The 25,099-nt window shown below is 37.1% G+C and overlaps 2 protein-coding genes across 3 annotated transcripts in view; one reads left to right on the plus strand and one right to left on the minus strand.

The window, feature by feature from the left end:
* The window catches only part of ARHGEF38 (Rho guanine nucleotide exchange factor 38), a 125,322-nt gene extending 104,274 nt beyond the window's left edge, over positions 1–21,048 (plus strand). The window contains exons 8-14 of the mRNA XM_032400938.1: positions 682–786; positions 2,778–2,900; positions 6,395–6,706; positions 8,928–9,071; positions 9,874–10,072; positions 10,223–10,482; positions 20,653–21,048. Of these exons, the coding sequence (XP_032256829.1) occupies positions 682–786; positions 2,778–2,900; positions 6,395–6,706; positions 8,928–9,071; positions 9,874–10,072; positions 10,223–10,482; positions 20,653–20,838 (1,329 nt within the window). The 3' untranslated portion in view covers positions 20,839–21,048. The remainder of the gene's footprint in view (positions 1–681; positions 787–2,777; positions 2,901–6,394; positions 6,707–8,927; positions 9,072–9,873; positions 10,073–10,222; positions 10,483–20,652) is intronic.
* Positions 4,154–25,099, minus strand: part of INTS12 (integrator complex subunit 12) — a 49,494-nt gene continuing 28,548 nt past the window's right edge. The window contains exon 8 of one of the 2 annotated variants that reach the window (XM_032400940.1): positions 4,154–4,342. The gene's annotated coding sequence lies outside the window, so the exon portion shown is untranslated. Of the gene's footprint in view, positions 4,343–16,238; positions 16,256–25,099 lie in introns of those variants that run through there. The other variant, XM_032400941.1, reaches the window with a different exon arrangement.

Below are 25,099 nucleotides of genomic sequence, written 5' to 3' on the forward strand. Positions count from 1 at the left end.
TTGTGATAGCCAAAAAATACTTCTCACTATTAATAATAATTATGGTCTTATCAATAAAATAAAATATGAAAAAATAACTGAACACATGTGACTACTATCTTAACTCTGCTGAGTTTTCCCCACAAAAGGACTCTTTTGGCCAAGATCACATTCAACCTTTCAAATTTGAGTTGGTAAAGAATTACCGCATTTTTTAGCCAAGAAGCTAAGTATATTTTCTAAATAACCACTGTGAAATTAACTGGGATGAGTCATAGCAACGAAACAGTAAGTTCCAGTCAAGAGATGAAATGTTTATCTTATTTAAATTTTGATTTTTTATTTTATTAATTATTTTACGAACCCACAAATGGGGCATAATTTCAGAGTACATATATAATATATGCCATTAGAAACTGCAGAGAAAGTTTTACCTGCCCCAGCTACCATCACATAGACGAAGCTCTGTGAAAGCCGAAGGCGGATTAACCGGCAGCATGGGGCGTCGCCACACTAATTGAAGTTGCGCTGTGTGCTTGTACACAGCAAGTTCTGTGTTAAGGCAGTCAGCATGACATGGAAGGTTTTGTTCTCAACAAGGGGTCTCTTTGTCATGTGCTGGGCTAATACAGCCTGTGATATTTCTTTAAAACACCAGATTTGTTCGAGTTTTAAAAATAAAGAATTTCATCTACATTATAGGTGAAAGACAATACTTTCAATAGAGAAGAAAAGCTGTTTAGATCTTTAGAAAAGACGGTGAGGCATTGCGTGAAGAACATTTCCCTCTGTCTTCAACATATCCAGGTAGGTAAGACACAACCAGTTCCACTGTTTCTACGAGAACGTATTGATGTCCATGGTTATTCTGAAGAGTACATGTGAATGTTCGTGCATTTATGTGATCGAATTTATATGATAAAATTCATTGATACTGTATCAAATTTGGGAGGCTGCCAACTGCAGGTGAGGGAAGCCAGTATAAGGATGTAGATTTTGTTCTTTGTTCCCGTATCTGCTCCATCCTTCTCCCAATTGAGGTGGCTGTGTTGTGGGATGTAAGCTCACATGATTGCCACGTGGTGCTGGACCATCAGCACACTTTCCTTACAATAGAGATGAGTTCATTAATACAAAATTGATTTTGGGGTGCCTGGGTGGCTCAGTTGGTTAAGCGACTGCCTTCGGCTCAGGTCATGATCCTGGAGTCCCAGGATCAAGTCCCGCATCAGGCTCCCTGCTCGGCAGGGAGTCTGCTTCTCCCTCTGACCCTACCCCCTCTCATGCTCTCTCTCTCTCATTCTCTCTCTCAAATAAATAAATAAAATCTTAAAAAAAAAAAAAAAAACCAAAAAACCAAAATTGATTTGGCAGAAATTTTCTTTATTTGTTGGATTATACTAACATATCCCTTTCTAGTACCTAAAACACATATTTGCAAATTTAAAAGTGGTACTGAAAGAAAAAAGGAAATCAAAGGGGGACATAAAATGAAATTAGAGGAGAACTAAAGAGCAAAAAGAGCAGAACATAAAGGCCATATAAAAACCGCAGAAACCCACATGTGGATCTCAAATTTAGCTGTAAGTCTTTGAGAAGCCAACTTAAAAAAAGGACATACGATCACACAACCCTAGATGAACAGAGCACCTCTATTTATTTTATAACTGGTGTTTCGTAATGCCCCCTTTAGAGTTCTGAATGAAATCCACAGGTAATTCAACCTTAGGTAGGTAGGTCTACATGAAAGAAAATCAATGTAAAGGAAAATAAATTCTAACAAAATAATAACTACAATATGCAAATACTCCCACACAACCATAGTAGAAGAAAAACCCCACTAATTTCCAATCCCCCAGGAAGTTTTCCTGCCCTTGTTGAGAATCACTGACTTAACCAAACCAATTGAAGTGCAGTATAATTATAGTTAGTAAGAGAGAATGGATCTCATATAGAAGACATAGTGTCCTCAACAACATCTTGATAATGGTCATGACTGGGAGACATAGACAATTAGTAGAGTTCCACGTAACTGAGTTAACAAATGACCCCCTTCGCATTTTCCAGTTTTTATTTTGGATATCTATTTTTGGAAGCAGATGTTTGCGTGCACAGGTAAATTATCATACCAAAAGAGGATTAGGTTAACAGGCATGATGATTTGGAGAAAAGGTTCCATGTTATGTAACCAACAAGCCACATTCCTTTCTCATTTATTAACTGATGCAAAGCCTGATTTTGCAATCAGGTTTGCTAATCTCTTCCTAAAGCTCTGCTTTCTGTGAAAAGAAAACCAAAACTCAGTTATAACAGCCAGACAGAGCAGTGGGAACCCTGTCCTTCATATACATTTCATGAAGTGAATGCATCTTGGGAATATCTGTAGGAAAGTCTTCTATTTCTACTAACCAATTCAACAAAAACATGAACATCTTCTTTTAAAAATTCACTAGGGGACACTGAAGACATAAATCAAAAAGGCGTGATTTCTAAAATAAGGGGTTCAGTAAGACCTGAATGCTGAAGAATGGCCAATGAGGGACCTTAGGATGTAGTCCACTTAATAAAGAAGGTGTCGTACAGAGCAGTAGGAGAAAGTGACGGGGAAATAAGAAAAGAAATGGTTACACGTAACCTCATTGTACAGAGTATTCATGACTTTTTTTTACTTCCTTTTTTTCCTTTTATCTCTCCGTGGTAATGGAGGGCTATGATGATGAAGTACACACTTGGGATATATTTAATTGTACAGAACTTCAGAACTTGGCCCATTTTGTGACTTTGTCCCTGGGTTTCAGGATGCCATGCCCTTAGCACTGCGGAGTGTCATGGAGCTCCAGGAGATCTCGTGCAACAAAGACAAGGAGGAGACGAGCCATTCGGAGGCCTCAAGGAATGCCCTGAATCCCTGTGGTGACTTTGTAAGTTATTTATATTCACAGATAAATTAGAAAGTGGGGTTAAGAGGAAAGCTGCTTTTTATTTATTTTTCTGGAGTTAGAAATAAAACAGGCACTAAAGCAAATACGAATGTCAAAATCAGTAGATTTAAACAGGAGGGTTTTTTTTTTTCATTATTAACTATTTTAAAGTGAGTTAGTGAAGATTTTTTATTATGATCAAAATTTAAGAGGGTCCCAGACTGAGTTTCTAGGAGTAGTCAATGTCTGTGCAACCTTTATTTATTTTTTTTTAAGATTTTATTTATTTATTTGACAGAGAAGGAGAGCACAAGCAGGGGGATGCGGCAGGCAGAGGGAGAAGTAGGCTCCCAGCTGAGCAAGGAGCCCAATGCAGGACTCGATCCCAGGACCCTGGGATCATGATCTGAACTGAAGGCAGACGCTTAACCAACCGACTGAGCCACCCAGGCATCTGTGTGTAGCTTTTAAAATCAACATTTAGTTTAAGCCTGCATGTGATAGATGACGGATTTATTAAGTTGGCAAGCTGTGATTTTCCTAAAGGAGTCTCTGGAAAAGTCCAGAGTCCTTACAGGAGGAGCGAAGATACTCTCTGAAGACGTGACTTTTATTAACACACTATGTACTGGAAAGTAAAGCCTTCTTATTGAGAAAGGGCTTTTACCTCTGAGTTTGTTTTCTATGAGTTCTGTAAAATATACAGAATTATAAAACATAGCTTGGGAATCCTAAAAACCTGCTTGAGCCTAGAGATATTTGGCTGGTAAATTAGTTTGAGTAGTACTAATTTTAATTTAGTATCTTGTGTTCCATAGGTATTATTATATCATAGTAGTATGTTATAGAGAAGCCATAATAGACTCCTTCATCATCTTGAAGGTCCTTGAAAGAGGCAGTTTTGTGTTGGCATTATTGGCATTTTGGGTCAGACAGTTCTTCATTGAGAGGCCCTTGTGTTGGAGGATGCTTAGCATTCCTGGTGTACCAGGCTCTAAATCTCAATAATGTCCCCCCAATCTCAAGTCATGACATCCAGTGAATAGCCCCACATATTTCCAAATCCTAGGAAGTGATGCAGCCCCACCCCCCAGTAGAAAACACTTGGAAGCATCTTACTTCGTGGCACTGGGGAATGCAAGTCAGGATTACATCTGAACTAAAATGATCGATCAGATAAATGAGAGTGAGAGAGCAAGAGAGAGAGAAGTTTTTATGATGGATGTTAAATGGAAACAGTGTGGCTAGTTCTTTATACATTTTCTGGGCTTAATTACAGACAGCACATTTTAGAAAAGTCCTTAAGGGTTTGCTCTTTAGCTTAATTCCAATGTATTAAGTCGGTTAGTATTTATCGAGCACCACGTAAGAGCACGGTATACAGCTTCTCCTCAGCAGGCATGTCCAGAATTTGATGGAAGAAGAGCTGTGTTCTTCTCCTCCTTGCATGAAACAAGATGATAAATTAAGCTAAATTAAAATAATTATCACAATGATCCATATAAAAGTAACTTTTTTACTTATGAATAAAGTGTATTAAACTTTTTAAAAATTAAATGTTCATAAGAATTCAAAAATCTATCTAAAGGCAGAGCAGTGTTTTTATCTAACTTTGAAAAATACTTATCTACCTTGAAAAGTACTTGCCTATATGTTTTGAATAGGAAAAAATATTAAAAGAAAATCTAATTCTTATTTGTTCCAATCGTAATTCCTATGCCCAGGTGAATTGGAATCAGTTTATGTCTGCGGTCACAGGATACATATATATATACGTATGCAGACATATATATATACGTATATACTATACATATATGTATATAGTAATTATGTTGTAATATTGTAATTACCTGTAGAATCCAGTCAAGTTACAATATAGTAATTTATCAGAACAGTAAACAGATTCTTTGCTTAGTCAAAGGACTCATTAAACAGTCTGCAGGTATATATTGATTATTTTAGAAGATAGACATCAAATTTAATCTGTGTAGTCTACTGCTAGTGCCAGTAAGAGATTGGTTTCCCCTCTCTTGTAGATTTCCCATGAGTTCAGACAAAGTTACGAGAGGCTGTTTAATTAATAAAAGCTGCTGCTCAGATGCTGATTCCCTAGGACATCTTTCAGGGTACAAAAGAGAAACCTGCTTCTAAACTGCTGTAACAATCATGTAACCCATGCATATATGATAAAGCGTAAAGTCGGCAGTCAGCAAACATAGGATACTAGTGCACTTCAGAAGAGAGGGGGAGGAAAGAGAAAGAGAAGAAAGTAAATCTAGGATGCTTAGGTGCTGGCATGGGGTTGGGGGTTAATATGAAGTTCATTTTCAGTGACTCAAAATGACTAACCCTAAAATGTAACAATTTAAGAAACAGAACCAGCATCAGCTTAATCTTTCAATGTATTTAAAGAGAAAGCAATAACTCTGCTGTCTTTTCTATCATAGGAGCAAAATACCTATAATAAGGAGGTACTTAGGGGTGCCTGGGTGGCTCAGTCATTAAACGTCTGCCTTCGGCTCAGGTCATGATCCCGGGGTCCTGGGATCGAGCCCCGCATCGGGTTCCCCGCTCAGCTGGAAGCCTGCTTCTCCCTTTCCCACTCCCCCTGCTTGTGTTCCCTCTCTCGCTGTGTCTCTCTCTGTCAAATAAATAAATAAAATCTTTAAAAAAAAAAAGGAGGTACTTATCTGTATATGGTAAAAAGTTCGTCTACCCAAAATGAGACATCAGGGTAGCCAGGGAATTGGGCAGATGTGGGAGGAAAGGATACAGTGTCTTCTAAGACTACCTTCCTTTTATTGTCAGCAAAGGAAGGGAATGATATGGTGAGTCATTTGCACAGTCTTAGTGGTCAAAAACTGGAGTTTGCCTCCCACCCCTGTGCTGGAGTAACTCTGCTGGGCTCTGGGATTAGAAAGGAGGGGAAGGGGAAAGTGTTGAAGGAGATGACCCCAATGACAAAACCAATGGCTTCAGAGAGAAACATGGAGTGCATTTTGGGTGTGCAAGCTTTAACTTTTGTATTCCTCTTCTTGCTCACTCTTTACATTCAGTGTTAGAGTCTAGAGTCCCTGTTTTAAGTCTTGGAGCAGGTTTAGACAAAAAAAGATCACATCTTCTCTCTCTCTCGTTTTAAGATTTTATTTATTCATTTGAGAGAGAGAGAGAGAGAGAGCACGAGGAGAGGGGAGAGGGTGAGTGAGAAGCAGACTTCCTGCTGAGATGGGAGCCCAAGATACGGTACTTGACCATGGTGGGGGGGAGCTTTACTGGGGGGCTGGATCCCAGGACCCAGAGATCATGACCTGAGCCAAAGGCAGATGCTTAGCCATCTGAGCCACCCAAGTGCCCCATGGTCTCTTACCTTGGCTATATACTTCCCTGTCCTCCTCTGAGCTCCTGCAAGGAGGAAGTAAGCCCACTGGCGGTAGCGCAGTACCTGTACTGGTTGCTCCTTACTCTGTCACAGGATTGCTTTTCTCTCTCGGCAGGCAGCCCATTTGCAGAGGCTCGTTCTGATGCCCCTGTCGGCCCTGCTGTCCTTATTCACAGGGCCTCAGAAGCTCATCCAGAAACGCTATGACAAACTGCTGGACTGCAACAGCTACCTACCGCGGGCAGCAGGAGATGAGTCAGACTTGGCCAAAAAGGAGTACGAGGCCCTCAATGCCCAGCTCGTGGAGGAGCTCCAGGTGTTCAACCAGGCTGCTCGGAAGATTCTGTGGAACTGTCTGTGCAGTTTCATGGCTCTCCTCAGGGACCTGACACTTGCGGCTCGGCAGGTTTATTCCACGGTGGCGCCGGTAAGCTCTGCGCCAGCACCTGGCTAGCTAGGCCAGCAGGATCTGCTAGAAACTGCAGCCATGTGCAACGGCCCTGTTCATGGTGTGCACGTGTGCAGTGCATGTGCGCATGTGGCGTGGGGGGGGGGGTGGTGTTTAACTGAAGCCAGTCACAGTTTTTAAATTTCTTTCTCTTTTCTCCATAGGAAAGTTTCCTAGTTCAGGTTTATTGTGCCTTGCACACCTTAGGTCTTCTTGGAGGTATCTTTTCAAATGCCAAACACCTTTTAGCTCCACCTGCTTGATGCTTTGTTGAAGCTTATCAATTTGTATTTTGTAATCTCTTCCTATTCAACAGTTCTTCAGTGCTAACCATGACTATTTAAGATGTGGGTCCAAAAAAAAAAGGCCATCTCCATGTAATGACAGCAACAGGATAACTGTCAAACCAGTTTTTTTTGCTTTTGTTTTCCTCTATGTAACAAAGTCTAGGGTGTGTGTGTATGCGTGTGTGTCTGTGCGTGTGTGTGTAATCTAGCTTTCCATTAGGATATGATTTTATGACTATTTTCCTGAAGAAGAAGAATGATATTTACAAGCTAATATCAACTTAAAAAATCAGTGTGGTTTCTTTGCCCTTTATTTCAATTAGTTCTTATTCAACTGGTTAGATATTTAATGGACAACATTTGGAGGAGAATTAATTGTCCTGACTTTATTTTTTACTGTGTATTTAATTAACTTTTAACTTACCCTTTGAATAAATTAAGTTGAAAAATCAGGTGCTACATTTACATGATTCAAAGGCAAAACTACATAAAAATGTATAAGCAGTCTCACACAGACTCCTGTTCCCTAACCACCCATCCCCTACCCCCACTCCCATTGTTACTAGTTTATCCATTTAGGGTTTCTTCATGCCATTAGAAGTAAATGCAAATATGTATATATTTTTCCTATAGAAAACTGGGATATTACAGCACCATCCTGCAATTTGCTTTTTAACCTCCTGGGGATGCATCGATGTGTTACCATAGACTGTTATGCCTGGTTTGTATCTCATAAAAATGGAATCATACAGTTTGCATGGTTTTGTGTATCAACCTGTTCCTACTGATGGATATTTGGATGATTCCAGTTGTCTATAACTGCGTGGTTATAACAAATTATATCAGCATGTAGCAACCAATGGTCATTTATTACTATTGTCTTTCATGGTTCTGGAGGTTCCCTGGGCTCAGGGTAGTCATTCTCAGTGTCTCTGTGAGGTTCCAGTCTCATAATAGCTGGGGCTAGAGCCATCTCAAAGACCTCCTCAAGCCCATGTCTGGGGTGGGAGATAGGATGATGATAGAAGACTCAAATAGTTGAGGACAAGGCCCCCCACCCAATCTTTCAACATGGTTTTTTGATATGGTGGCCACAGTGCAACTGGACTTCTTCCAAGTCTCAGAGTGAGTGTCCCAAGAGAAACCAGCAGAAACCACATGGTCTCTTTTAGCCTAATCTTGAAGGTCAGATAGCATTACTTCTGTTTTTCTGTTCATTTCCACATTCTACTCATGGAGGCAATTTTAAAAACCCACGCACTTTTGAGGAGAGAGGTCATGGACTCCACCTCTTTATGAGAGGCATGTCAAAGAATTTGCTGATTTGTTTTAAAACCAGCACAGGCTCTTAACCAATGCTTCTCGTTGTAGCTTCTTTCTCCTTCCCACTATCCCACCCTACCACTTTGGAGGACCCTACTGCCATTGATTCCTGAGCCCTTCTTCCAAAATTCTATTGCTTTTTATTTCTCTTCTATTCTTTTATTTAGGTTTGAAACTTTATTATTTTTTTAAAGATTTATTTATTTGAGAGAGAGAGAGAATGAGCAGGGGGCAGGAGGGAGCAGAGGAAGAGGGAGAAGCAGACTCCTCTACTGAGCAGGGAGTCCGACGTGGGGCTCGATCCCAGGATCCCGAGACCATGACCTGAGCCGAAGGCAGACACTTAACTGACTGAGCCACCCAGGCACCTCTAGGCTTGAGCCTTTAAAAACAATTATCTCTATCGGTTTTAGTGATGTTTCTGGAGACAGCAAATTAGACCATTTTTATCCAAAAGTTCTAACATTGCCCTAATTTTTTTCTGTGGAGCTATCTTACACTTTCTCTGTTTGTCATAACTCTACTAAATTTAATATCTAATATGGTTAAATAGTTGTTTGAGAACAATGCCATATCATTTCTACCTATAGGTTCCACTGTTGGCCTCAAGAATCTCTGAAATTCAGAATCAAGTACTAGAAGAGGTTCAAAATCTTAATTTTGTAAAGGACAGCAGTACCACCTTTATTGAGAGGAAGCTTAGTTTTGAAAAGAAGAAGACTGTGCAAATTCTGGTGAGTTTGGTAGGATTCCTGACAATAACTCTCACTTCTTTTCCTTATTCAAATCACAGTATCATTTTCTAAGTCACTTATCTCATTCTAATATCCTGTAATTTACCAACCTATTATATGTAGGATTTCTTGTCTATTTCTTCCTTCTATACTATGAGTTCTGTAAGGTCATAGATTTTTACCCGTTTCGTACGTGATATATTCCAAGCTGTTAAGATGGTGCCTGACAACAGATATAAATATCTGTTGGATGAATGAACAGAATTTTATAGAGCAAGATCATAGTAGTTCAACTGTTTCATTTTTTTAGATAAGGAATCCCAGGCTCCAGAGATGAAGTGGCTTTCTCAAAGTCACTAGAGGCAGAGCTGGGAGGGGGCCTAGACCCTGCCTCCTGCCTAATTTACTGATATTATTTCCCAGAAAAAGACATGCACATGTACAACTTACTTAATTAAATATTACTTATCAAGTGTTTGATACGCAAGGGATTGTCTACAGGATGGCAAAAATTAAAAATTGTTCCATCGAAGAGGGATTAGAACCTCTGCCTTCTTATACTCAGTTGAATTTTCTTCTCTGCAACACTGCCCTCATGTGCTAACTAGAGAATTTTTCACCACATAACTCAGCTGGATGCTTCACAATAATAACTCCATCAACGCTTCAACATTGAAATAATCCCAAATCAATGTACGGCTTCAACATTAAAAAAAAATATCCAAAGAAGAAATCTTTGCCCGCTTAGTGAAAATTTTATTACACATCTATCTAAACGCAAATTTCTCCTTACTTCTCCCAGCCGGAAGTGCCCCGTCAAACTGACATTCACCGCTCCGAACTTCTATCCACGTACAGTAAAGAAGAACTCTACCAAGCGAAGCGCAAGTGCAATGCTACCCAAGAATATGACATCAATCTTCTGGAAGGGGAGTTGGTGGCTGTGGTGGAACAGAAGGATCCACTGGGGAGTACAAGCAGGTGGCTTGTTGACACAGGAAGTAAGTTTTTTGCATGAAATGCACAGAACTACCACCTCTTTTCAAGTTGAGATTTTCCTAGGGGCCTCTCTGTGCTTCTCTAAACACAAATGTTTAGTGAGGGTACATACAGATGACCTTGTTTCTTCTTTCTTTTTTATTCTTATCCAGTTATAAAAGGGTATGTGTATTCCTCCTTCTTAAAACCGTACAGTCCAGCGAAAGCACGGAAGGTGGACGCTGAGAACAGGTTCGGTGATGACGGTTTTGATAACATCAGCCTCTTTGTGTCCTCACGGCCAGCTAGTGACAGTGTCACAGGCACCCCGGAAAGTAGCATAAGTGACAGCAGCTCATCTCTCAGTGGTACATATGGAAGGTTCGAAACAAACGGCGCTGACAGTCACGGCTCTCAAGAGGTAGATGAGCAGGTAAGCATTTGAACCTTGATGTGACGCTGCTTGGCTGTTCAAATCATCAAAGATGTTCTCTCTAATACATAGCGTTCTATCTTGCTGGGAGACTTGGTGGAAGAGTGTCAGCTTTGACAGCAAGGAGACCTCGCTCTATGAACACTTACTCTCTGCGCCCCTTCTTGCAAGGAATTTCATTCTCTGAGCCTGTTTTGTCAAATGAGGGAAAGAGGACCATAACTGCTACGTTGCATGCTTGATGCGAGGATTAGGGAAAATGTGTATGTGTAAAGTACCCAGCCCAGAGTAGACACTCCGTAAATAGTAGTTGTCACTATTACTACCCTGCTGTCATGTACTTGGAGTGAAGCAAAGACGGTCTTTTTATACTCCTCCATCAGAGAAAAACAGTTCAATACTGAACAGATTGCCACCATAAGGAGCAGGTGGAAAACTGTCCATGATTCCTGTAAGAGCGGTATCTTCATTGAGCGATCTATATAATCGGCCATTTTTAATCTCTCGTATAGTGCCATATACGACCTACTGACGCCCTTAAGAACTACCTTTTTTGTGCTGCACCCATGCAAGACTATGGGGATCACTCACACAATAAGTTAGCTATAATGTAGGGTTCCTTTTTACTACCTCAGAAAGTTTCAGTATATTTAACTGTCAATCCTCAAGTGGTGACCAACTGCTTCTCTTTTTTAACTTGCTTTTTCATTAGTGGCTTTTACTAATTAATTTACATTTGCTTTTTATAAGGCTAATACATGTTATTTGTGAAAAGTTAAAATGGTGTAAAGATATACATAAATTAAAAGTAAAGGTCTTTATTCCCTTCTAGCCAAACCCTACCCTTCAGAGACAATATTAGGGTTTATCTTTTCGGACATTCTCTGTGCATGTACAAACACTTTTATTTATACCAGTGGGAATGTGTATATGTTACATAATTTGCTTTTTTTCCCCTACTTAACAATGTATCTTAGACACAACAGTACCTAAATATCTATCTTATTCCTTAAAAAATTCTGAATAATAATTTATTTTGTAGATATATCATAATTTATGTAACTATTACCCTAATAAAAGACATTTAGAATATTTGGGGGGTTTTTAAAATTTCAAATTATTTCAGGCAAGATCCTTGTTCATCGACTTTTGTGCACTTATATGAGTACGTATGTGGGACAAATTCCTAAAAATATTGGAGGGTCAAAGGGTATATATATCTAAAGTCTTGATAGACACTGCCATACTGCCCTTCAAAAATAGTTTATCTCTGTTTAGTTTCTTTCATCAATGATACATTGGTTGTTGTCCAATTCATGACGAATTCTTTTTTTAAAAAAGATCTTTATTAAGGACTTATTTACATGCCATAAAACTCATCCATTTTAAGTGTATAATTCAATGACTTTTAGTATATTTACAGAGCTGTGCAACTATCACCCCAATCCAATTTTAGAACATTCCTTTCACCGCCCCCCCCCCCCCCAATTCTCTGTAGTCATTTGCAGTCTGTTCTCTTTCCCAGCCCAGCCTCAGGAAATTACTAATTTACTTTCTTTCTCCATATATTTCACTTTTTTGTATATTTTGTATTAATGGAATCATACAATATGTAGTGCTTTGCAGCTGGCTTCTTTCACTTAGCATAATGGTTTTGAGAGTCATCCATGTTGTGGTATATATATGTACTTTGTTGCTTTTTATCACCTAATAATATTTCATTCTATGGATATAGCATATTTCGTTTATCCATTCACCAGTTGATAGACATTTCAGGTAATTTCTATTATGAATAATGCTGCTATAAACATTTAGGTACAAGTCTTTGTGAGGATTTCATTTCTTTTGAATAGATACCTAGGAGTAGAATTGCTTGTTGATATGGTGAATTTGTGTTTGACTTTTTAAAGAAACTGCCAGACTGTTTTTCAAAGTGACTACCATTTTACATACCCACCAGCAATGCATGGGGGTTGTGGATTGCAGTTTCTCCACATCCTCACCTTATTGTCTTTTTTATTATGATGATAGTCACTCTAGTGGGTGCAAAGTAGTATATCTCATTGGGGTTTTAATTTGCATTTGACTAATGCTGTTGAGTATCTTTCGTGTACTTATTGACCATCCCTGCATTTTCTCTGGTGAAATGTCTATTCAAATATTTGCCCATTTTACAAATTGGGTCATTTTCCTTCTTATTATCCAATTGTAAGAGTTCTTTGAATACTTTGGATGCAAGATCTTTATCAGATATAATTTGTAAAAATAATTTCTCCCAGTCATGACCGATTCTTAACTCATCTGGACATTACTATATGCTTCTATCACTCTTCTGTCTTGAAGTTTCAAAACACCGTTTTTCTATTACTTGTTCACTCTCTTAGTTTATTCAAGTTTCTAGAAAACGAAATTATATTGTAAAGCCAATAGATTAATGAAATTTTATCAGTAAAATCTATAGTTGGTATTAAATATCCTGGCAGACTTTGACTTATCCCAATAACCTAGAAGGACAGAAATTTGAGGACCAAATTTGTCAAGATACCCTAAAGCTGGCTTGATGTTGAGCTCTAGTTACTATTGACTCTACAGAGATTTTTGGAGTAAGTGCCGCACTGAGGCTCTTTTGGCATGGGATTTGTAGTCTATTTCCTAACAGCAGCTACTGCAAAGTAATTCTCTTTGAGTAATCCTATCAATATGTTTCATGTGAATTAGGTCCATTAGAAGTATCCATTACCAAGAGAGGGGGAAAAAATGAGATAATTTTCTTTTGCTCAAAACAAAGTATATTGATAGTATCTCTTCATAGAGTGCTATTTGTTCTTTTCCTCTGAGTTTGGAACCAATTCAAAATAGACCCTGGTGTCAGAGACATACATATAAGTGTTATTGCTAACAAAACTGGATTAGAAAATGCAGCTTGGATCAGTGGCCATGTAGGATCCCTGAATATTTTCCTGTGTTAAAATAATTGAAAATTGCAGGTCTCTCCTGTGTATGGACAAAGTCTGTCCAAGTAAATTTACTATGAGTTGAAGACAATGCACCTGTTAGAAACCCCAGTACAAGAGGGAAGAAAAGACCACATAGGAATATTTCCCTTAATGTCTTAATCCCAGTCAATAGAGGTACATGGGCTAGTGGTTTTCAGACTTTTCCAATTATGCAACTACTGTTCAGCCCTCAGAAACAGAAGGAAAACCTTATATGATCCTTCTAATCCTTATCAGAGGGCTGATGTTTTCATTCTGTTGACTCCTACAAAGTGTGGAGAAGAAAATGGTTAACCCCCACACTTGTGGTGTGACAATCTAATTGAACAATGAATGCATTATAGAAGTCCCTATAAAGTGACTGAAAAGTGGGAGTAAATTGTATCTTTTTTTGTGAACAGTGAGAATACATTGTATATTTTAATATGCACATTTGAGGTAACCTACAAAGCAATCTTCTGTGTGGCTATTTAGACTTCTGTTCTTGATTTTATTTTATCATCAGGAACATCAACTCAAACCTGTATTGGTTTAACTGGATGACACTTTGAGTCACCATTTCTTCCCTATCCTACTGTGGCAGTAACACTTTTTTTTTTTTTTTTTTTTTTTTTTGCTTTCTTCCGGAATTGAAATAGCATATTGCCATTGGTGTTGTAGGCTGTAATCTACTTTTATTGATGGTTCTAGTGGACCCTGACAAGAAGGTAGATGTGTAGCCTTGACCTATACCTGATATTCAGGAGGCATCACTGGGGGTCCTAAAAATCAGTCATAAATAAGCAAGTTCAGACTGACTTCAGACTAGTGGCTCTGTGATTTTTATACTCAAGCTGAATTTTTAATGTGGACTCCAAGAATAAAAGGGATCTATGAATGGGCTTTGGAAGGATCTATAAATCCCTTCAAATATGTTGGAAATTTTGTGCTTATGTGCATAACAATGCTAAAAGAAGTACATAGCTTTCAACAGATTTTCAAAGGGAAATTATATTTAAATAGGTTAGAAACCACTCCTCTAGAGGCTTAACTTGCTTATCCATTCTCCCATCCACTCAAGGAAAAAAAAAATGTTGGATTAAGAGCCTCCTGCATTTTCTAGAATGGTTCTAGTGGATCAGAAGTCTTATGGGCCAGATGAAAATATAACTTATTATCTATAATGGGACACTTTTGTTAATGAAAGAGAATGTTTACTGGATGAGATTAACTCTGACAGGTATTACTGGGAGGTATGGTCACTCTACTATTTGGTGCCTACGTACCAATCCATTCAGATTCCTCCATGCACATCCTCCACAGAAAGCATGGACTTTCTCTGAATGTTTTAGAAGTTCCCTAAATGATAATCCAGAGCCCCTTGTAGAATAATGGGGAGGAGGTAATGGATATTTGCAACCTGGAAGTACTTATTTATACTAAAGGACTTAGTAATTTCTTTACTCACTACTTTATGATCTATCAAAAAATATTAAAAAAGCAAACAGATATGCCTTCCTATTCTAATGTATTCTCCCCTTTTGCCCACCAAAGAGTAATGACATGATTTGTATTAGTTTTCACTGCGGCATAACAAATTATCACAAACTAAGTGGCTTAAAACAACATAAATGTATTATCTCACCATTTCCGTGTTCAGAGGTCCAGGCACAGCTTAGCTGGGTGCTCTCCTTGGCATGTCACATCACTGCAATCCAGATGCTTGCTGGGCTGTGTTCCTTTCTGAAACTCTTGAGTTCTCTTCCCAGCCTGTGGTGGTTGGCAAAACTCAGTTCTTGGTCTAGTAGGACGGAGGCCTCCGTTTTCTTGCTGGCCATCAGCCAAGGACCACTTTCACTAACTGTAGGCTGCGCTCAGATGCCTGCCACGTGGCTATGTCTTAGGCAGTTCACAATATGGCTGTTTGCTTCTTAAAAGCCAGCAGATGAGCATCTCTCTGTTTTTAAATTTCTCCCTCAGAAATGGCCTGAACGCTCTCTTAAAGGACGACCTGCTTATGTCAGGCACACTAAGCATAATCTTTGACTGACTCAAGGTCAGTGTATTAGGGACCTTATTATGTAGGACATGTTCAACAGGCAGTGTCCATCTTAGAGTTCTACCTACCACAGTATCTAAGATGCCTTGCTTGGTAAGCAAGGAATAGGACTAATGTGATGCAATCTTCAGCACTTCTCCAAGTGGGCCAGGTTTAATAATGGCTAAACCCAATTTTAGAGGACAGTTCAATGTCTGAGAATCAGTGCTGTTTTCTTTTTTTTCACATAAATAATACTGAGGACATAATTTTTTTTTAAAAGATTTTATTTATTTATTTGAGAGAGAGAGAATGAGAGAGAGCACATGAGAGTGGGGAGGGTCAGAGGGAGAAGCAGACTCCCTGCCGAGCAGGGAGCCCGATGCGGGACTCGATCCAGGGACTCCAGGATCATGACCTGAGCCGAAGGCAGTCGCTTAACCAACTGAGCCACCCAGGCGCCCATAATTTTTGAATTACAAACTTCTGAAAAGTTGTTTTGGCACTAATCCTAAATTCACTGTCTGGTCCTTCATCTTTACATGTTTCAACTACTTTTGATGATAATGCTACGTGTCTAATATGTCATTGTTTAGAAAGTGCTTCAAAAGCCATCAGGCTGTAACATAATGTATTTAAGTAGTCATTAAAATGATGCTTTAGAGAGCTATTTATCGACATGAAAAGATTGTCAAATATATTTTAAAGTAAAAAGCAGGCTGCAAAAATTATATATACTAATATTCTATGTTTATTGCCACTTCAGGTAGGTAGGTAGGTAGAAGGAAAAAAAGGAAGAAGAGAAGGAACAAGGGAAGGAAGGGAGGAAAAAAGGGAAGAAAAGCAAGATATTAATGGAAGTTGGGTGATTTCTTCTTACCTTTATTTAAAATCATTTCTTTATAAAAATTACTTGTAACAAAACATAATTGATCACTGAATAATGTGAAAGCTTGCTCCTGGAGGAAGAGAAGAAAGAGCATTTTTCATGCAATATAACTATCTTGGTTTTCTGAGCTACATATGATATAATATGGTAAATACAGGTTTTATAGCTAAATTTTTAGTTTTGGAAGGGAAGATTAAAATATATTATTATTTTTGTTGTTAATTGGAGAACTGGGATGAAATCGATAAAATGAGATTCAGTGAAGACAGCTAGTGTGGCTCACTAAGGGAGGAATAATTAAGTGCACAAATATAGAATAAGGGAATACTGAACTGGCAATGTTACTACAGGGAGAGATCTGGTGGTTATAAACAGTGGGTAATAAATTGAGTAGGAGTCAATAATACAATACAGAGTGTTATTTAAAAAAAGTTAATGCCGTAGAGAACTGGGTTGTATTCACGGACTGTTGTACATAAAACGAGCCAGAGCTTTACAGAGTGCAAAGAAGCAATGAATAAAATATATTTTAATAAATGCTGAGGAAAAAGGGAGAAGGATCAGATGTTTATGGCTTAAATTAATAACATTTAATTAATGTATCTGGACCAAAACATTAACATTGAAGGTCAGAAAGATACAGCCTAGAACAATTAAAGTATTCCAAAAAATGAGAAATTCTTCAGCTTTTATGTATAACAGGCTGAAAACTTCCAACTTGTGGTCTAATGTTATCAACTGCTGTTTCTTTAAAAGTGGACTTAGTTCCATTTTGAGTATCTATCTTATGTTAAATGGGAGGCATAAACATATAAAACTGAAATATGCTCATCCTACATTAATTTTGGGCCATGATCACTTAAAGTATTTAAAGTATATAATTTTCTCCTTTAAATTTACAATTTCATGAGAATTTATATTTAGTGTTTAAAATATACGCTCTGCTGTAATTTCATACCAAATAGGTTTTTTAAAAGACTTATTTATTTGCCCGGGGCGGGGAGGTGGGGGAGAGTGAGCATGAGTTTGAGGAGGGGCAGGGAGAGGGAGAGAGAGAACCTCCAGCAGATTCCCTGCTTAGCATGGAACCAGCTACGGAGCTCAATCCCATGACACTGAGGTCATGACCTGAGCCGAAATCAAGAGTCGGATTTCGCTTAACCAACTGAGCCACCCCAGCACTCCTCATACCAAATAGATTTAAGTGGAAGATTTTATTTCCCTTTGAGAGAATATGTGCCGAAGTGAAAAACCACCACAAATATTTAGGAATCATATATAACTCAACCTACTAAACAATCTATAGCTGTGTTGGCAATGCATATATGTTGTGTATTAAAATTATAAAAGTTGGCTAGTAACTGCTAACATGGGCTCTTACAGATAATCAGAAACTGTATTATGGCGCATTTTATTCCTGAAAGGTTTTGCCCACCAAATCCTCCATTCTGCTCTTGTGAATCTAATCAATGTCTTCATTTTCTAATCAATAACAGAAAGATCAGCAGCAACATATTAGAGACCTCAGTCCCTTTCCACAAGAATATACTCTGCACAACCTTTCTAGAACAAGAGTTTGCTTCCTAAAGTAGTATGAGAAATGGACCAAGCACAGGATTTGGAGTTAGAAGATATAGTCCTAGCAGCATGAACTATATGACTAAAGCATGTGACTTTTCCAAGTCACAACTCACAGAGTTGTTGAGGATACAGCACCTTGGACATGTAAACTGTCACGAGCATAGAAAAGATGCTACCACCCCATTGCTCAAGAATTTATAGCACCTTCCTTTTTGTTTTCTTCCTTCTTATTTTTTAAAAATTTTTAAAGATTTTATTTATTTATTTGAGAGAGAGAGAGTGCATGAGTGAGAGGTAGGGGCAGAGGGAGAGAGAGAATCCTCAAGCAGACTCCTGTCAAGCAGAGAGCCTGATGCAGGGCTCGATCCCAGGACCTTGAGATCATGACCTGAGCCAAAGGCAGATGCTAAACCGACTGAGCCACCCAGGCACCCCTCTTCTTAAATTTTTAAATTACAAAATAATCCATGCCCAACAATCTGTCTTGTGTGTATCTTGTATGATGCAAGGTTATCTCTTGTATGTTCTTCTGTGATATCCAAGACTTTCAGCCTGTTAAGTCAAATTAACATATATCTGAATTTCTACTGTGTACCACCATGTGGTCAGTGGAGAAAAGTTTAAATGTTCCTCTTTTTTTTTCAGGTAAGCTTTACACCTAACCTGGGGCTTGAACTCATAACCCTGAGATCAAGAGTCACACGCTCTATTGACTAAGTCAACCGGGCACCTCATAAATGCTCCTCTTTGAGGTGGAGCTCATGCCAGAGTTGTTGAGATGATATAAAATCAGTGATATCAAAACTTCATCTAAAGTTAAATAACAGTTCAACATCTACAGAACAACTTTAACTATATAGTGCCCTCCCCACATTCCCCAGTCTCTTTTCTTGCTCAATGAAGTCATCTTATTTCTTATCATTTCCTTTTAACATCGACCCTCAATTTTGAGAAAGTTAATCTGCTTGCCTTTCCCATATACTGTTTGCATTCTATGTACCTCGGAATATGACATATCCACCCCCTTTATCAACTTTGTCACCTATACAAGGTTACCTCTTTCAAAAACCAGCTCACATATATCACTTATGCGTGTAGGGTGTTTTTTGGTGTGTGTGTGTGTGTATGTGTGTGTATACACCTTTTGGGGACACATTTTCTCCCTAGTTGGGTTGTAAGTTCTTTGATAATATAATATCTGGCACTTGACAGGTACTTAATAAATTTTGATTAAATGAATAAATGAATAAAATGTTAGTCAATTGCTTAATTTTATGATATAACTAAACATTTCTGTTATCAGTCTTAACGATTTTAGCGGAAGAGGGACTAAACACTTAGGGGCTTCTTATGCACCTAATATTCTGAAGTATTCTCTGAGGTTAGAGAAAAAATCTTCTGACTGAAGCATGTTTTATTAATTTCTTCTAGGCCACTTAAAATAATTTAAAAATTATAAATTTAATGTATTGTCATTATAAAGGTTTAAAAAATAAGAAGTAAGAATGAAAATCATGGGGCGCCTGGGTGGCTCAGTCGGTTAAGCGGCTGCCTTCAGCTCAGGTCATGATCCTGGAGTCCTGGGATCGAGTCCCGCATCGGGCTCCCTGCTCAGTGGAGAGTCTGCTTCTCCCTCTGACCCTCCCCTCTCTCATGCTCTCTGTCTCATTCTCTCTCTCAAATAAAAATAAAAAAAAAAAAAAATTAAAAAAAAAAAAAAAGAATGAAAATCATCTCTAATTCTACCATTCAAAGAAACTAACACTATTAGACTTATATTGTACATCCGATTTGATATCTTTTCTTGGGGGGGGGCTTACTATTTCATCATAAGCATTTGCCCATGCTATTAGTCTCAAAAAACAGCATTTTTAATGACTACAAATTTCCTTACTGTAAAGGTCTAGAATAGATTTAACTATTCTCCTCTTACTGAACACTTAGGGTTATTCCCATTTCCCTCTCACTTTTCCCCTTGTGAATGGATAGTGTGGTAATATTAATAAGTAAAAATCTGCGAATGTTTCTATTTCTGTAGGAGAGATTTTTAAATTTTTTTTAAGATTTTATTTATTTATTTGATAGAGAGAGAGATAGCGAGAGAGAGCACGAACAGGGGGAAGAGGGAGAAGCAGGCTCCCTGCTGAGCAGAGAACCTGACGTGGGGCTCCATCCCAGGGTCCTGGGATCATGACCTGCGCCGAAGGCAGACACCTAATTAACTGAGCCACACAGGAACCCCTGAAGGAGAGATTCTTAAAGAGCTGTTACTGAATAAAAACAAACAAATAAAAAATTAACATTTTAAAGTCTTTTAGGGGCGCCTGGCTGGCTCAGTCAGTAGAGCATGCAACTCTTGATCTCAGGGTCTTGAGTTCAAGCACCACATTGGGTGTGGAGCTTACAGACAAAAAACATAAATAAAAAATAATCTTTTAATAGAAACTGCCAGATTGCCTTCAAGCATGGGCAGTGTAAACTCCCCCCAGAACAGTAAGAATGCCTCTTGAACTGTATTCTCATCTGGCTCATGTTTTAGCAAAATAAATCCAACAGAAAGAACTGGGGAATGTGACTTTGAAAAAAATGAAAACTTAGCATTCTTTCTAAAAGCTTGGATATCTTTATTGTGTTTGTCTAAATATTTAAGTTCTGCTTCCAATAATGTCATTTGCTTCTTTGTCTAGATTTTCTATGCAGTTCATGCCTTTCAAGCACGGAGTGACCATGAACTCAGCCTTCAGGAATACCAAAGAGTCCACATACTCCGATTTTGTGACCTAAGTGGCAATAAAGAGTGGTGGTTAGCTGAAGCTCAGGGGCAGAAAGGATATGTGCCAGCTAACTACCTTGGCAAGATGACTTATGCTTAAGAAAAGAAGCCCCTGACTTTTGTTTTCTGGCAAGTTATTGATTGACTACCTCATAAAACTTACATTACAAAATGTTGGTCTAGAAGTCAAGAAACCTCCAAACTATATGGAACTGATTCTGTATCAAGTTTTAAGGAAGACTGTGCTTCCTAACAAGATTATTTCAAAACGTATTTTGAAGAATACATGTTGAGGGAAACACTTAACAAACAAACAGCAAAACAAATAGCTCAAGCTCAAAAAACAGACCACTCAAGCTCCAACAATCAACTACTTAAAAATGGAGATCTTTGAAAGGGTAAATGTGTTCTTTATCAACATGAAGAGTTGGACCTAAGGATAAGATTTTTTCCATTTACTTTATTACATATTTTGCCTCAAATACGTTTTTTTCTGTTTCTCTTATTCTCTCTTTTGCATATGTGTGCACATATATATTCAAATACATATAATCATATTCATTATATGGTTTATACATATATATGTATATCATATAGATTATATACATATATGCATAAACCAGGGAGTATTCTAAAAACACATAAGAATAGGAATTAACAGCCAACTAGAAGTCTTTGATGTGAAATATCTCTTTAATATAAGTTTTGAATGAAAAAAAACCTGAATAACATAATATCTAACATTTACTGAATGCATACTACATGCCAGAAATTGTTCTAAGTGCTTTATATGTGGTAATTTATTTGATACTCACAACATTATGATGAAACTGTGGCCCAGAGAGGTGAAGTAATTCAGCCGAAGTCACACTGCCAGTAAGTGATTGGGCTGGACTCAAACCCAGGTATGGTTCTGGGGTGCATACTCTTAACCACTATGCTGTACTAACCCTCCAGGAAAGTATACATTTGCTATCAGCAAAGCACCTAGTGATACAAACAATGACCATTTTTCTCTCAGGTCTGTATTTAAGTATTGAGAAGTTTTTCAAAATCAAGGGCTATAAGAACTTGATGATGTTAGTCTAGAGAAAAAAGTATCTAGGTTTATTATTTTTATTTTTTTGTTTAAACATTTTTTAAAGTATAATTGCTTAAAAATGATCCTGCAGGATCGCTAATGTTACTTGAATGAGGAAATATTTTTGGATCACTCAATCATTTGGATAATGAATGGGGAATGTGTGTTCCATGTACTGAGCCAAGATGTAAATATTTTTAGTTGCTGATTTGTACTTAGACAAGGCAGGCATTAAGGATAACATTTGCTGAAACACAATGTCCTGGGACACTGAACTTTAATTTGGGAATAGTTCAAAACTGTCCCCTAAGATGTCAGGCATATTTTGCCAAGACATTTTATTGACCTGCAGATGCTTCTTTAGAACAGTAAAAAGATTAAATTTGACTTAGTGGTTTCCTTTAAAAACCAGAATAAGGTGGACTTACATTGCTCACATAGAACCTGCTAATATGACATGAGATTGTAAGATTTGATTGTTACTTTGAGAGATTTCATCTCTATAATGTATATTGTTACATATATTACTGAGGAATACAAATAACAAAATGAAGAGTGCTTTCAGATGGCTGTTTAATGTATGTATATGACATGTACAACCCTAGAAATTCGTAAGACATCTACATGACAAAAAATTTGCATTTTATAATGTTGTTCCTGAAATACTTAATCTAAAGATGATTTTATAAGGTTCTAATGGTAAGTTGTTTTTGCATAACATTTTCTCGTTTTGAGTTTGGATACCAAAAGAGGATTCTCTTTTTTGGATATACAGGGATTTTTTATGTCTTTTAAAGAGTGCCTTGTACCAATGATGAAATTCCAGTTTGCTTAGGGTAAAGCAAAAGGAAATCTAAACTTGCTACTTGTGGTAATTATGAATATGCCCAACAAACTAGTGGGGAAATTATATATATATTAAATATAATTTATTTTATATTTAGTATATATTACTATAATTATATATTACTGTAATATACTGTATATTATATACTGTATATTACTGTATACATGTATATAATACTGTTACATATATAACAGTATATATTATGTAAATTTAAATTAACCATGACCTTAATGCTCCCCTCAAAATGAAAAATTGTATAAGTAGTACATACCTACTTTTCTGGCTGAAATAAGTGACTAGATGTATATGAGAAGCTTCGTCTACTTGTGTGGTCCTAGGATTGATGCTCCCTGTCTGACGTTTTTAGAAACCACACCAGTGAAGTCATAGCTGCAGTTGGCAGCTGAGCAAGTATTGTAATGAAGCCACCTACTGCAGCCCCTCACTATTGTGATGAACATACATTACTATAAAACTATGTTGTTGCTATTTTAAAAATACACCTACATTTCATATGCCACTTAGGCTTTATTTTTTTTTTAAACATTATGCAATACCTTCATTTTCTTAGTATGTTGTTTAAAATCAAGTAATTATAATTTGGAGGTCAGACATTATTTTGTTGGGCCCAAGGGAAATAAAATTCAAAGATAATTAGGATGTTTGTAAGTCTTTAAGAAGTTTAAAAAGATAAAATTATTGGTGACATCATTATAATTAAGGCATTAAGAAAAAATTATTTCTTTATATTTTAAAATTTAAATGTTATTGTACAGTATAGAATTCTCTGAAATGAGTATTTTTGCCAAGAATGAAGGAGAAATTTTTGTGGCTGTTTTTCTTTGTAAAACAAATAAACAAGTATATGTACACATTTTATTTAGTATTTATTTTTAAACACAGATGCTCTAACCTAATATTATACATAATACTGTTTGAAAATTATAAAAAATTCAGTAATACAAAATTACCATGGGTACTTAAATCATGTGAAAAAGTCACAAAGCTACTATCTGAACATTCTTTGTATTTTAGAAAAATATTCTTTTAGTATTCATTAGTATAAAATAATTCTATGAAGACTGAGCTGTGCAGAAGAGATATAATGTACATTGTTAATCATACAAATGCAGCATTGCATGAAATGCTCTAAGTGCTGATATAGTCCATATTTTGCCTAAAATAAAATTTGGACTTTTAGAGATGGCTCATAAGTGCCTGTCACTATTTGTGATGAATAGTTCAGATGATTTACAAATATTAGTGTTTTTATTACTGAAACATGAAATTGAAAACTCTTCACTTTTCCCATAAGCTTCTTAGATTTTTGTCTATTGCAAAACCCTCTCAGAGCCATGTGAATAGAGATGAAGTATTTATATTCTAAGATGGCGAGAAAACTACTTTATTGAAATCCTATTTGTCATAACTGGCTTCTTAAGGTACTCAACGTATTCCAATACTTAATACGTCTAGCCCTCACAACATTCAAGCCTAATTAGACATATAAATTTACATTACAGTTGACGAAGTAATTAAATTTCATTGACTGGAAGGACACTAGACTTTACATTCTCTGGGGAAATACTCCAATTTATAGAATGTTACTATTTTTAAAGTCTAACTTTTTCTGTTACCACCCTCTTCCTATACACACTAAATAATATATATAAAAACTCAGTCATTAAATTATCTGTGATCTACAAAATCATCCAATATAGTGCATCTTCACTCCAGGACTACTAGAATTCCAGTTGAGCCTCTGTAGGGCAGCTACTGTTTTCCCCATATTATGCTCTCAATACAGGCAAGATTTGCTTCAGTTTTTTAGGAAAACAAGTCACACTTCAGCATATACTGGAATGAGATGTTCTTGTTCAAAAATCTAGGGGGTGTATTCTTAGTAAAGTTTATCTTACTTTAAAAGAAAACAATACTATGGTATCTAAATGTATTTATGGCTTTTTCTAATTGCTTATATAATTTTTATAATTACTGCATTAATATAGTTTTTATAAAATGATACATTTTCTATATAACCTATGATCATCACAATATAATTTATAATCTCAGTTACTAATAAACAGTACTACCACATCCTTGTTAAGCATCAGAATCGGAAACCTAACCTTAGAATATCAGATGCCTTCCATTTTTATCTCATTAATTATCATCTATGTTTTATAGAGGAGGAAATCAAAGATCACACAGCTCATACATGGAGAGACTGGGATTCAAAAGCGGGTCTTCTGACTTTAAGCCAGTGTTCTTTTAGTGTTGGGTTTTTTGTTTTGTTTTGTTTTTTAATCACTAAAATCCAACAGAAAGCACAATATGCAAAAGGTGATACTGGCCAAATTTCTACAAAAGTAGGATTTGAGCTTACAATCCTAAAAGCCTACCTTGGCTCACCTACTTATCTGTCTATTCATT

Source organism: Phoca vitulina, unplaced genomic scaffold (genome assembly GCF_004348235.1).
Source record: "Phoca vitulina isolate PV1807 unplaced genomic scaffold, GSC_HSeal_1.0 scaffold3, whole genome shotgun sequence".
In the NCBI taxonomy this organism is placed as follows: Eukaryota; Metazoa; Chordata; class Mammalia; order Carnivora; family Phocidae; genus Phoca; species Phoca vitulina.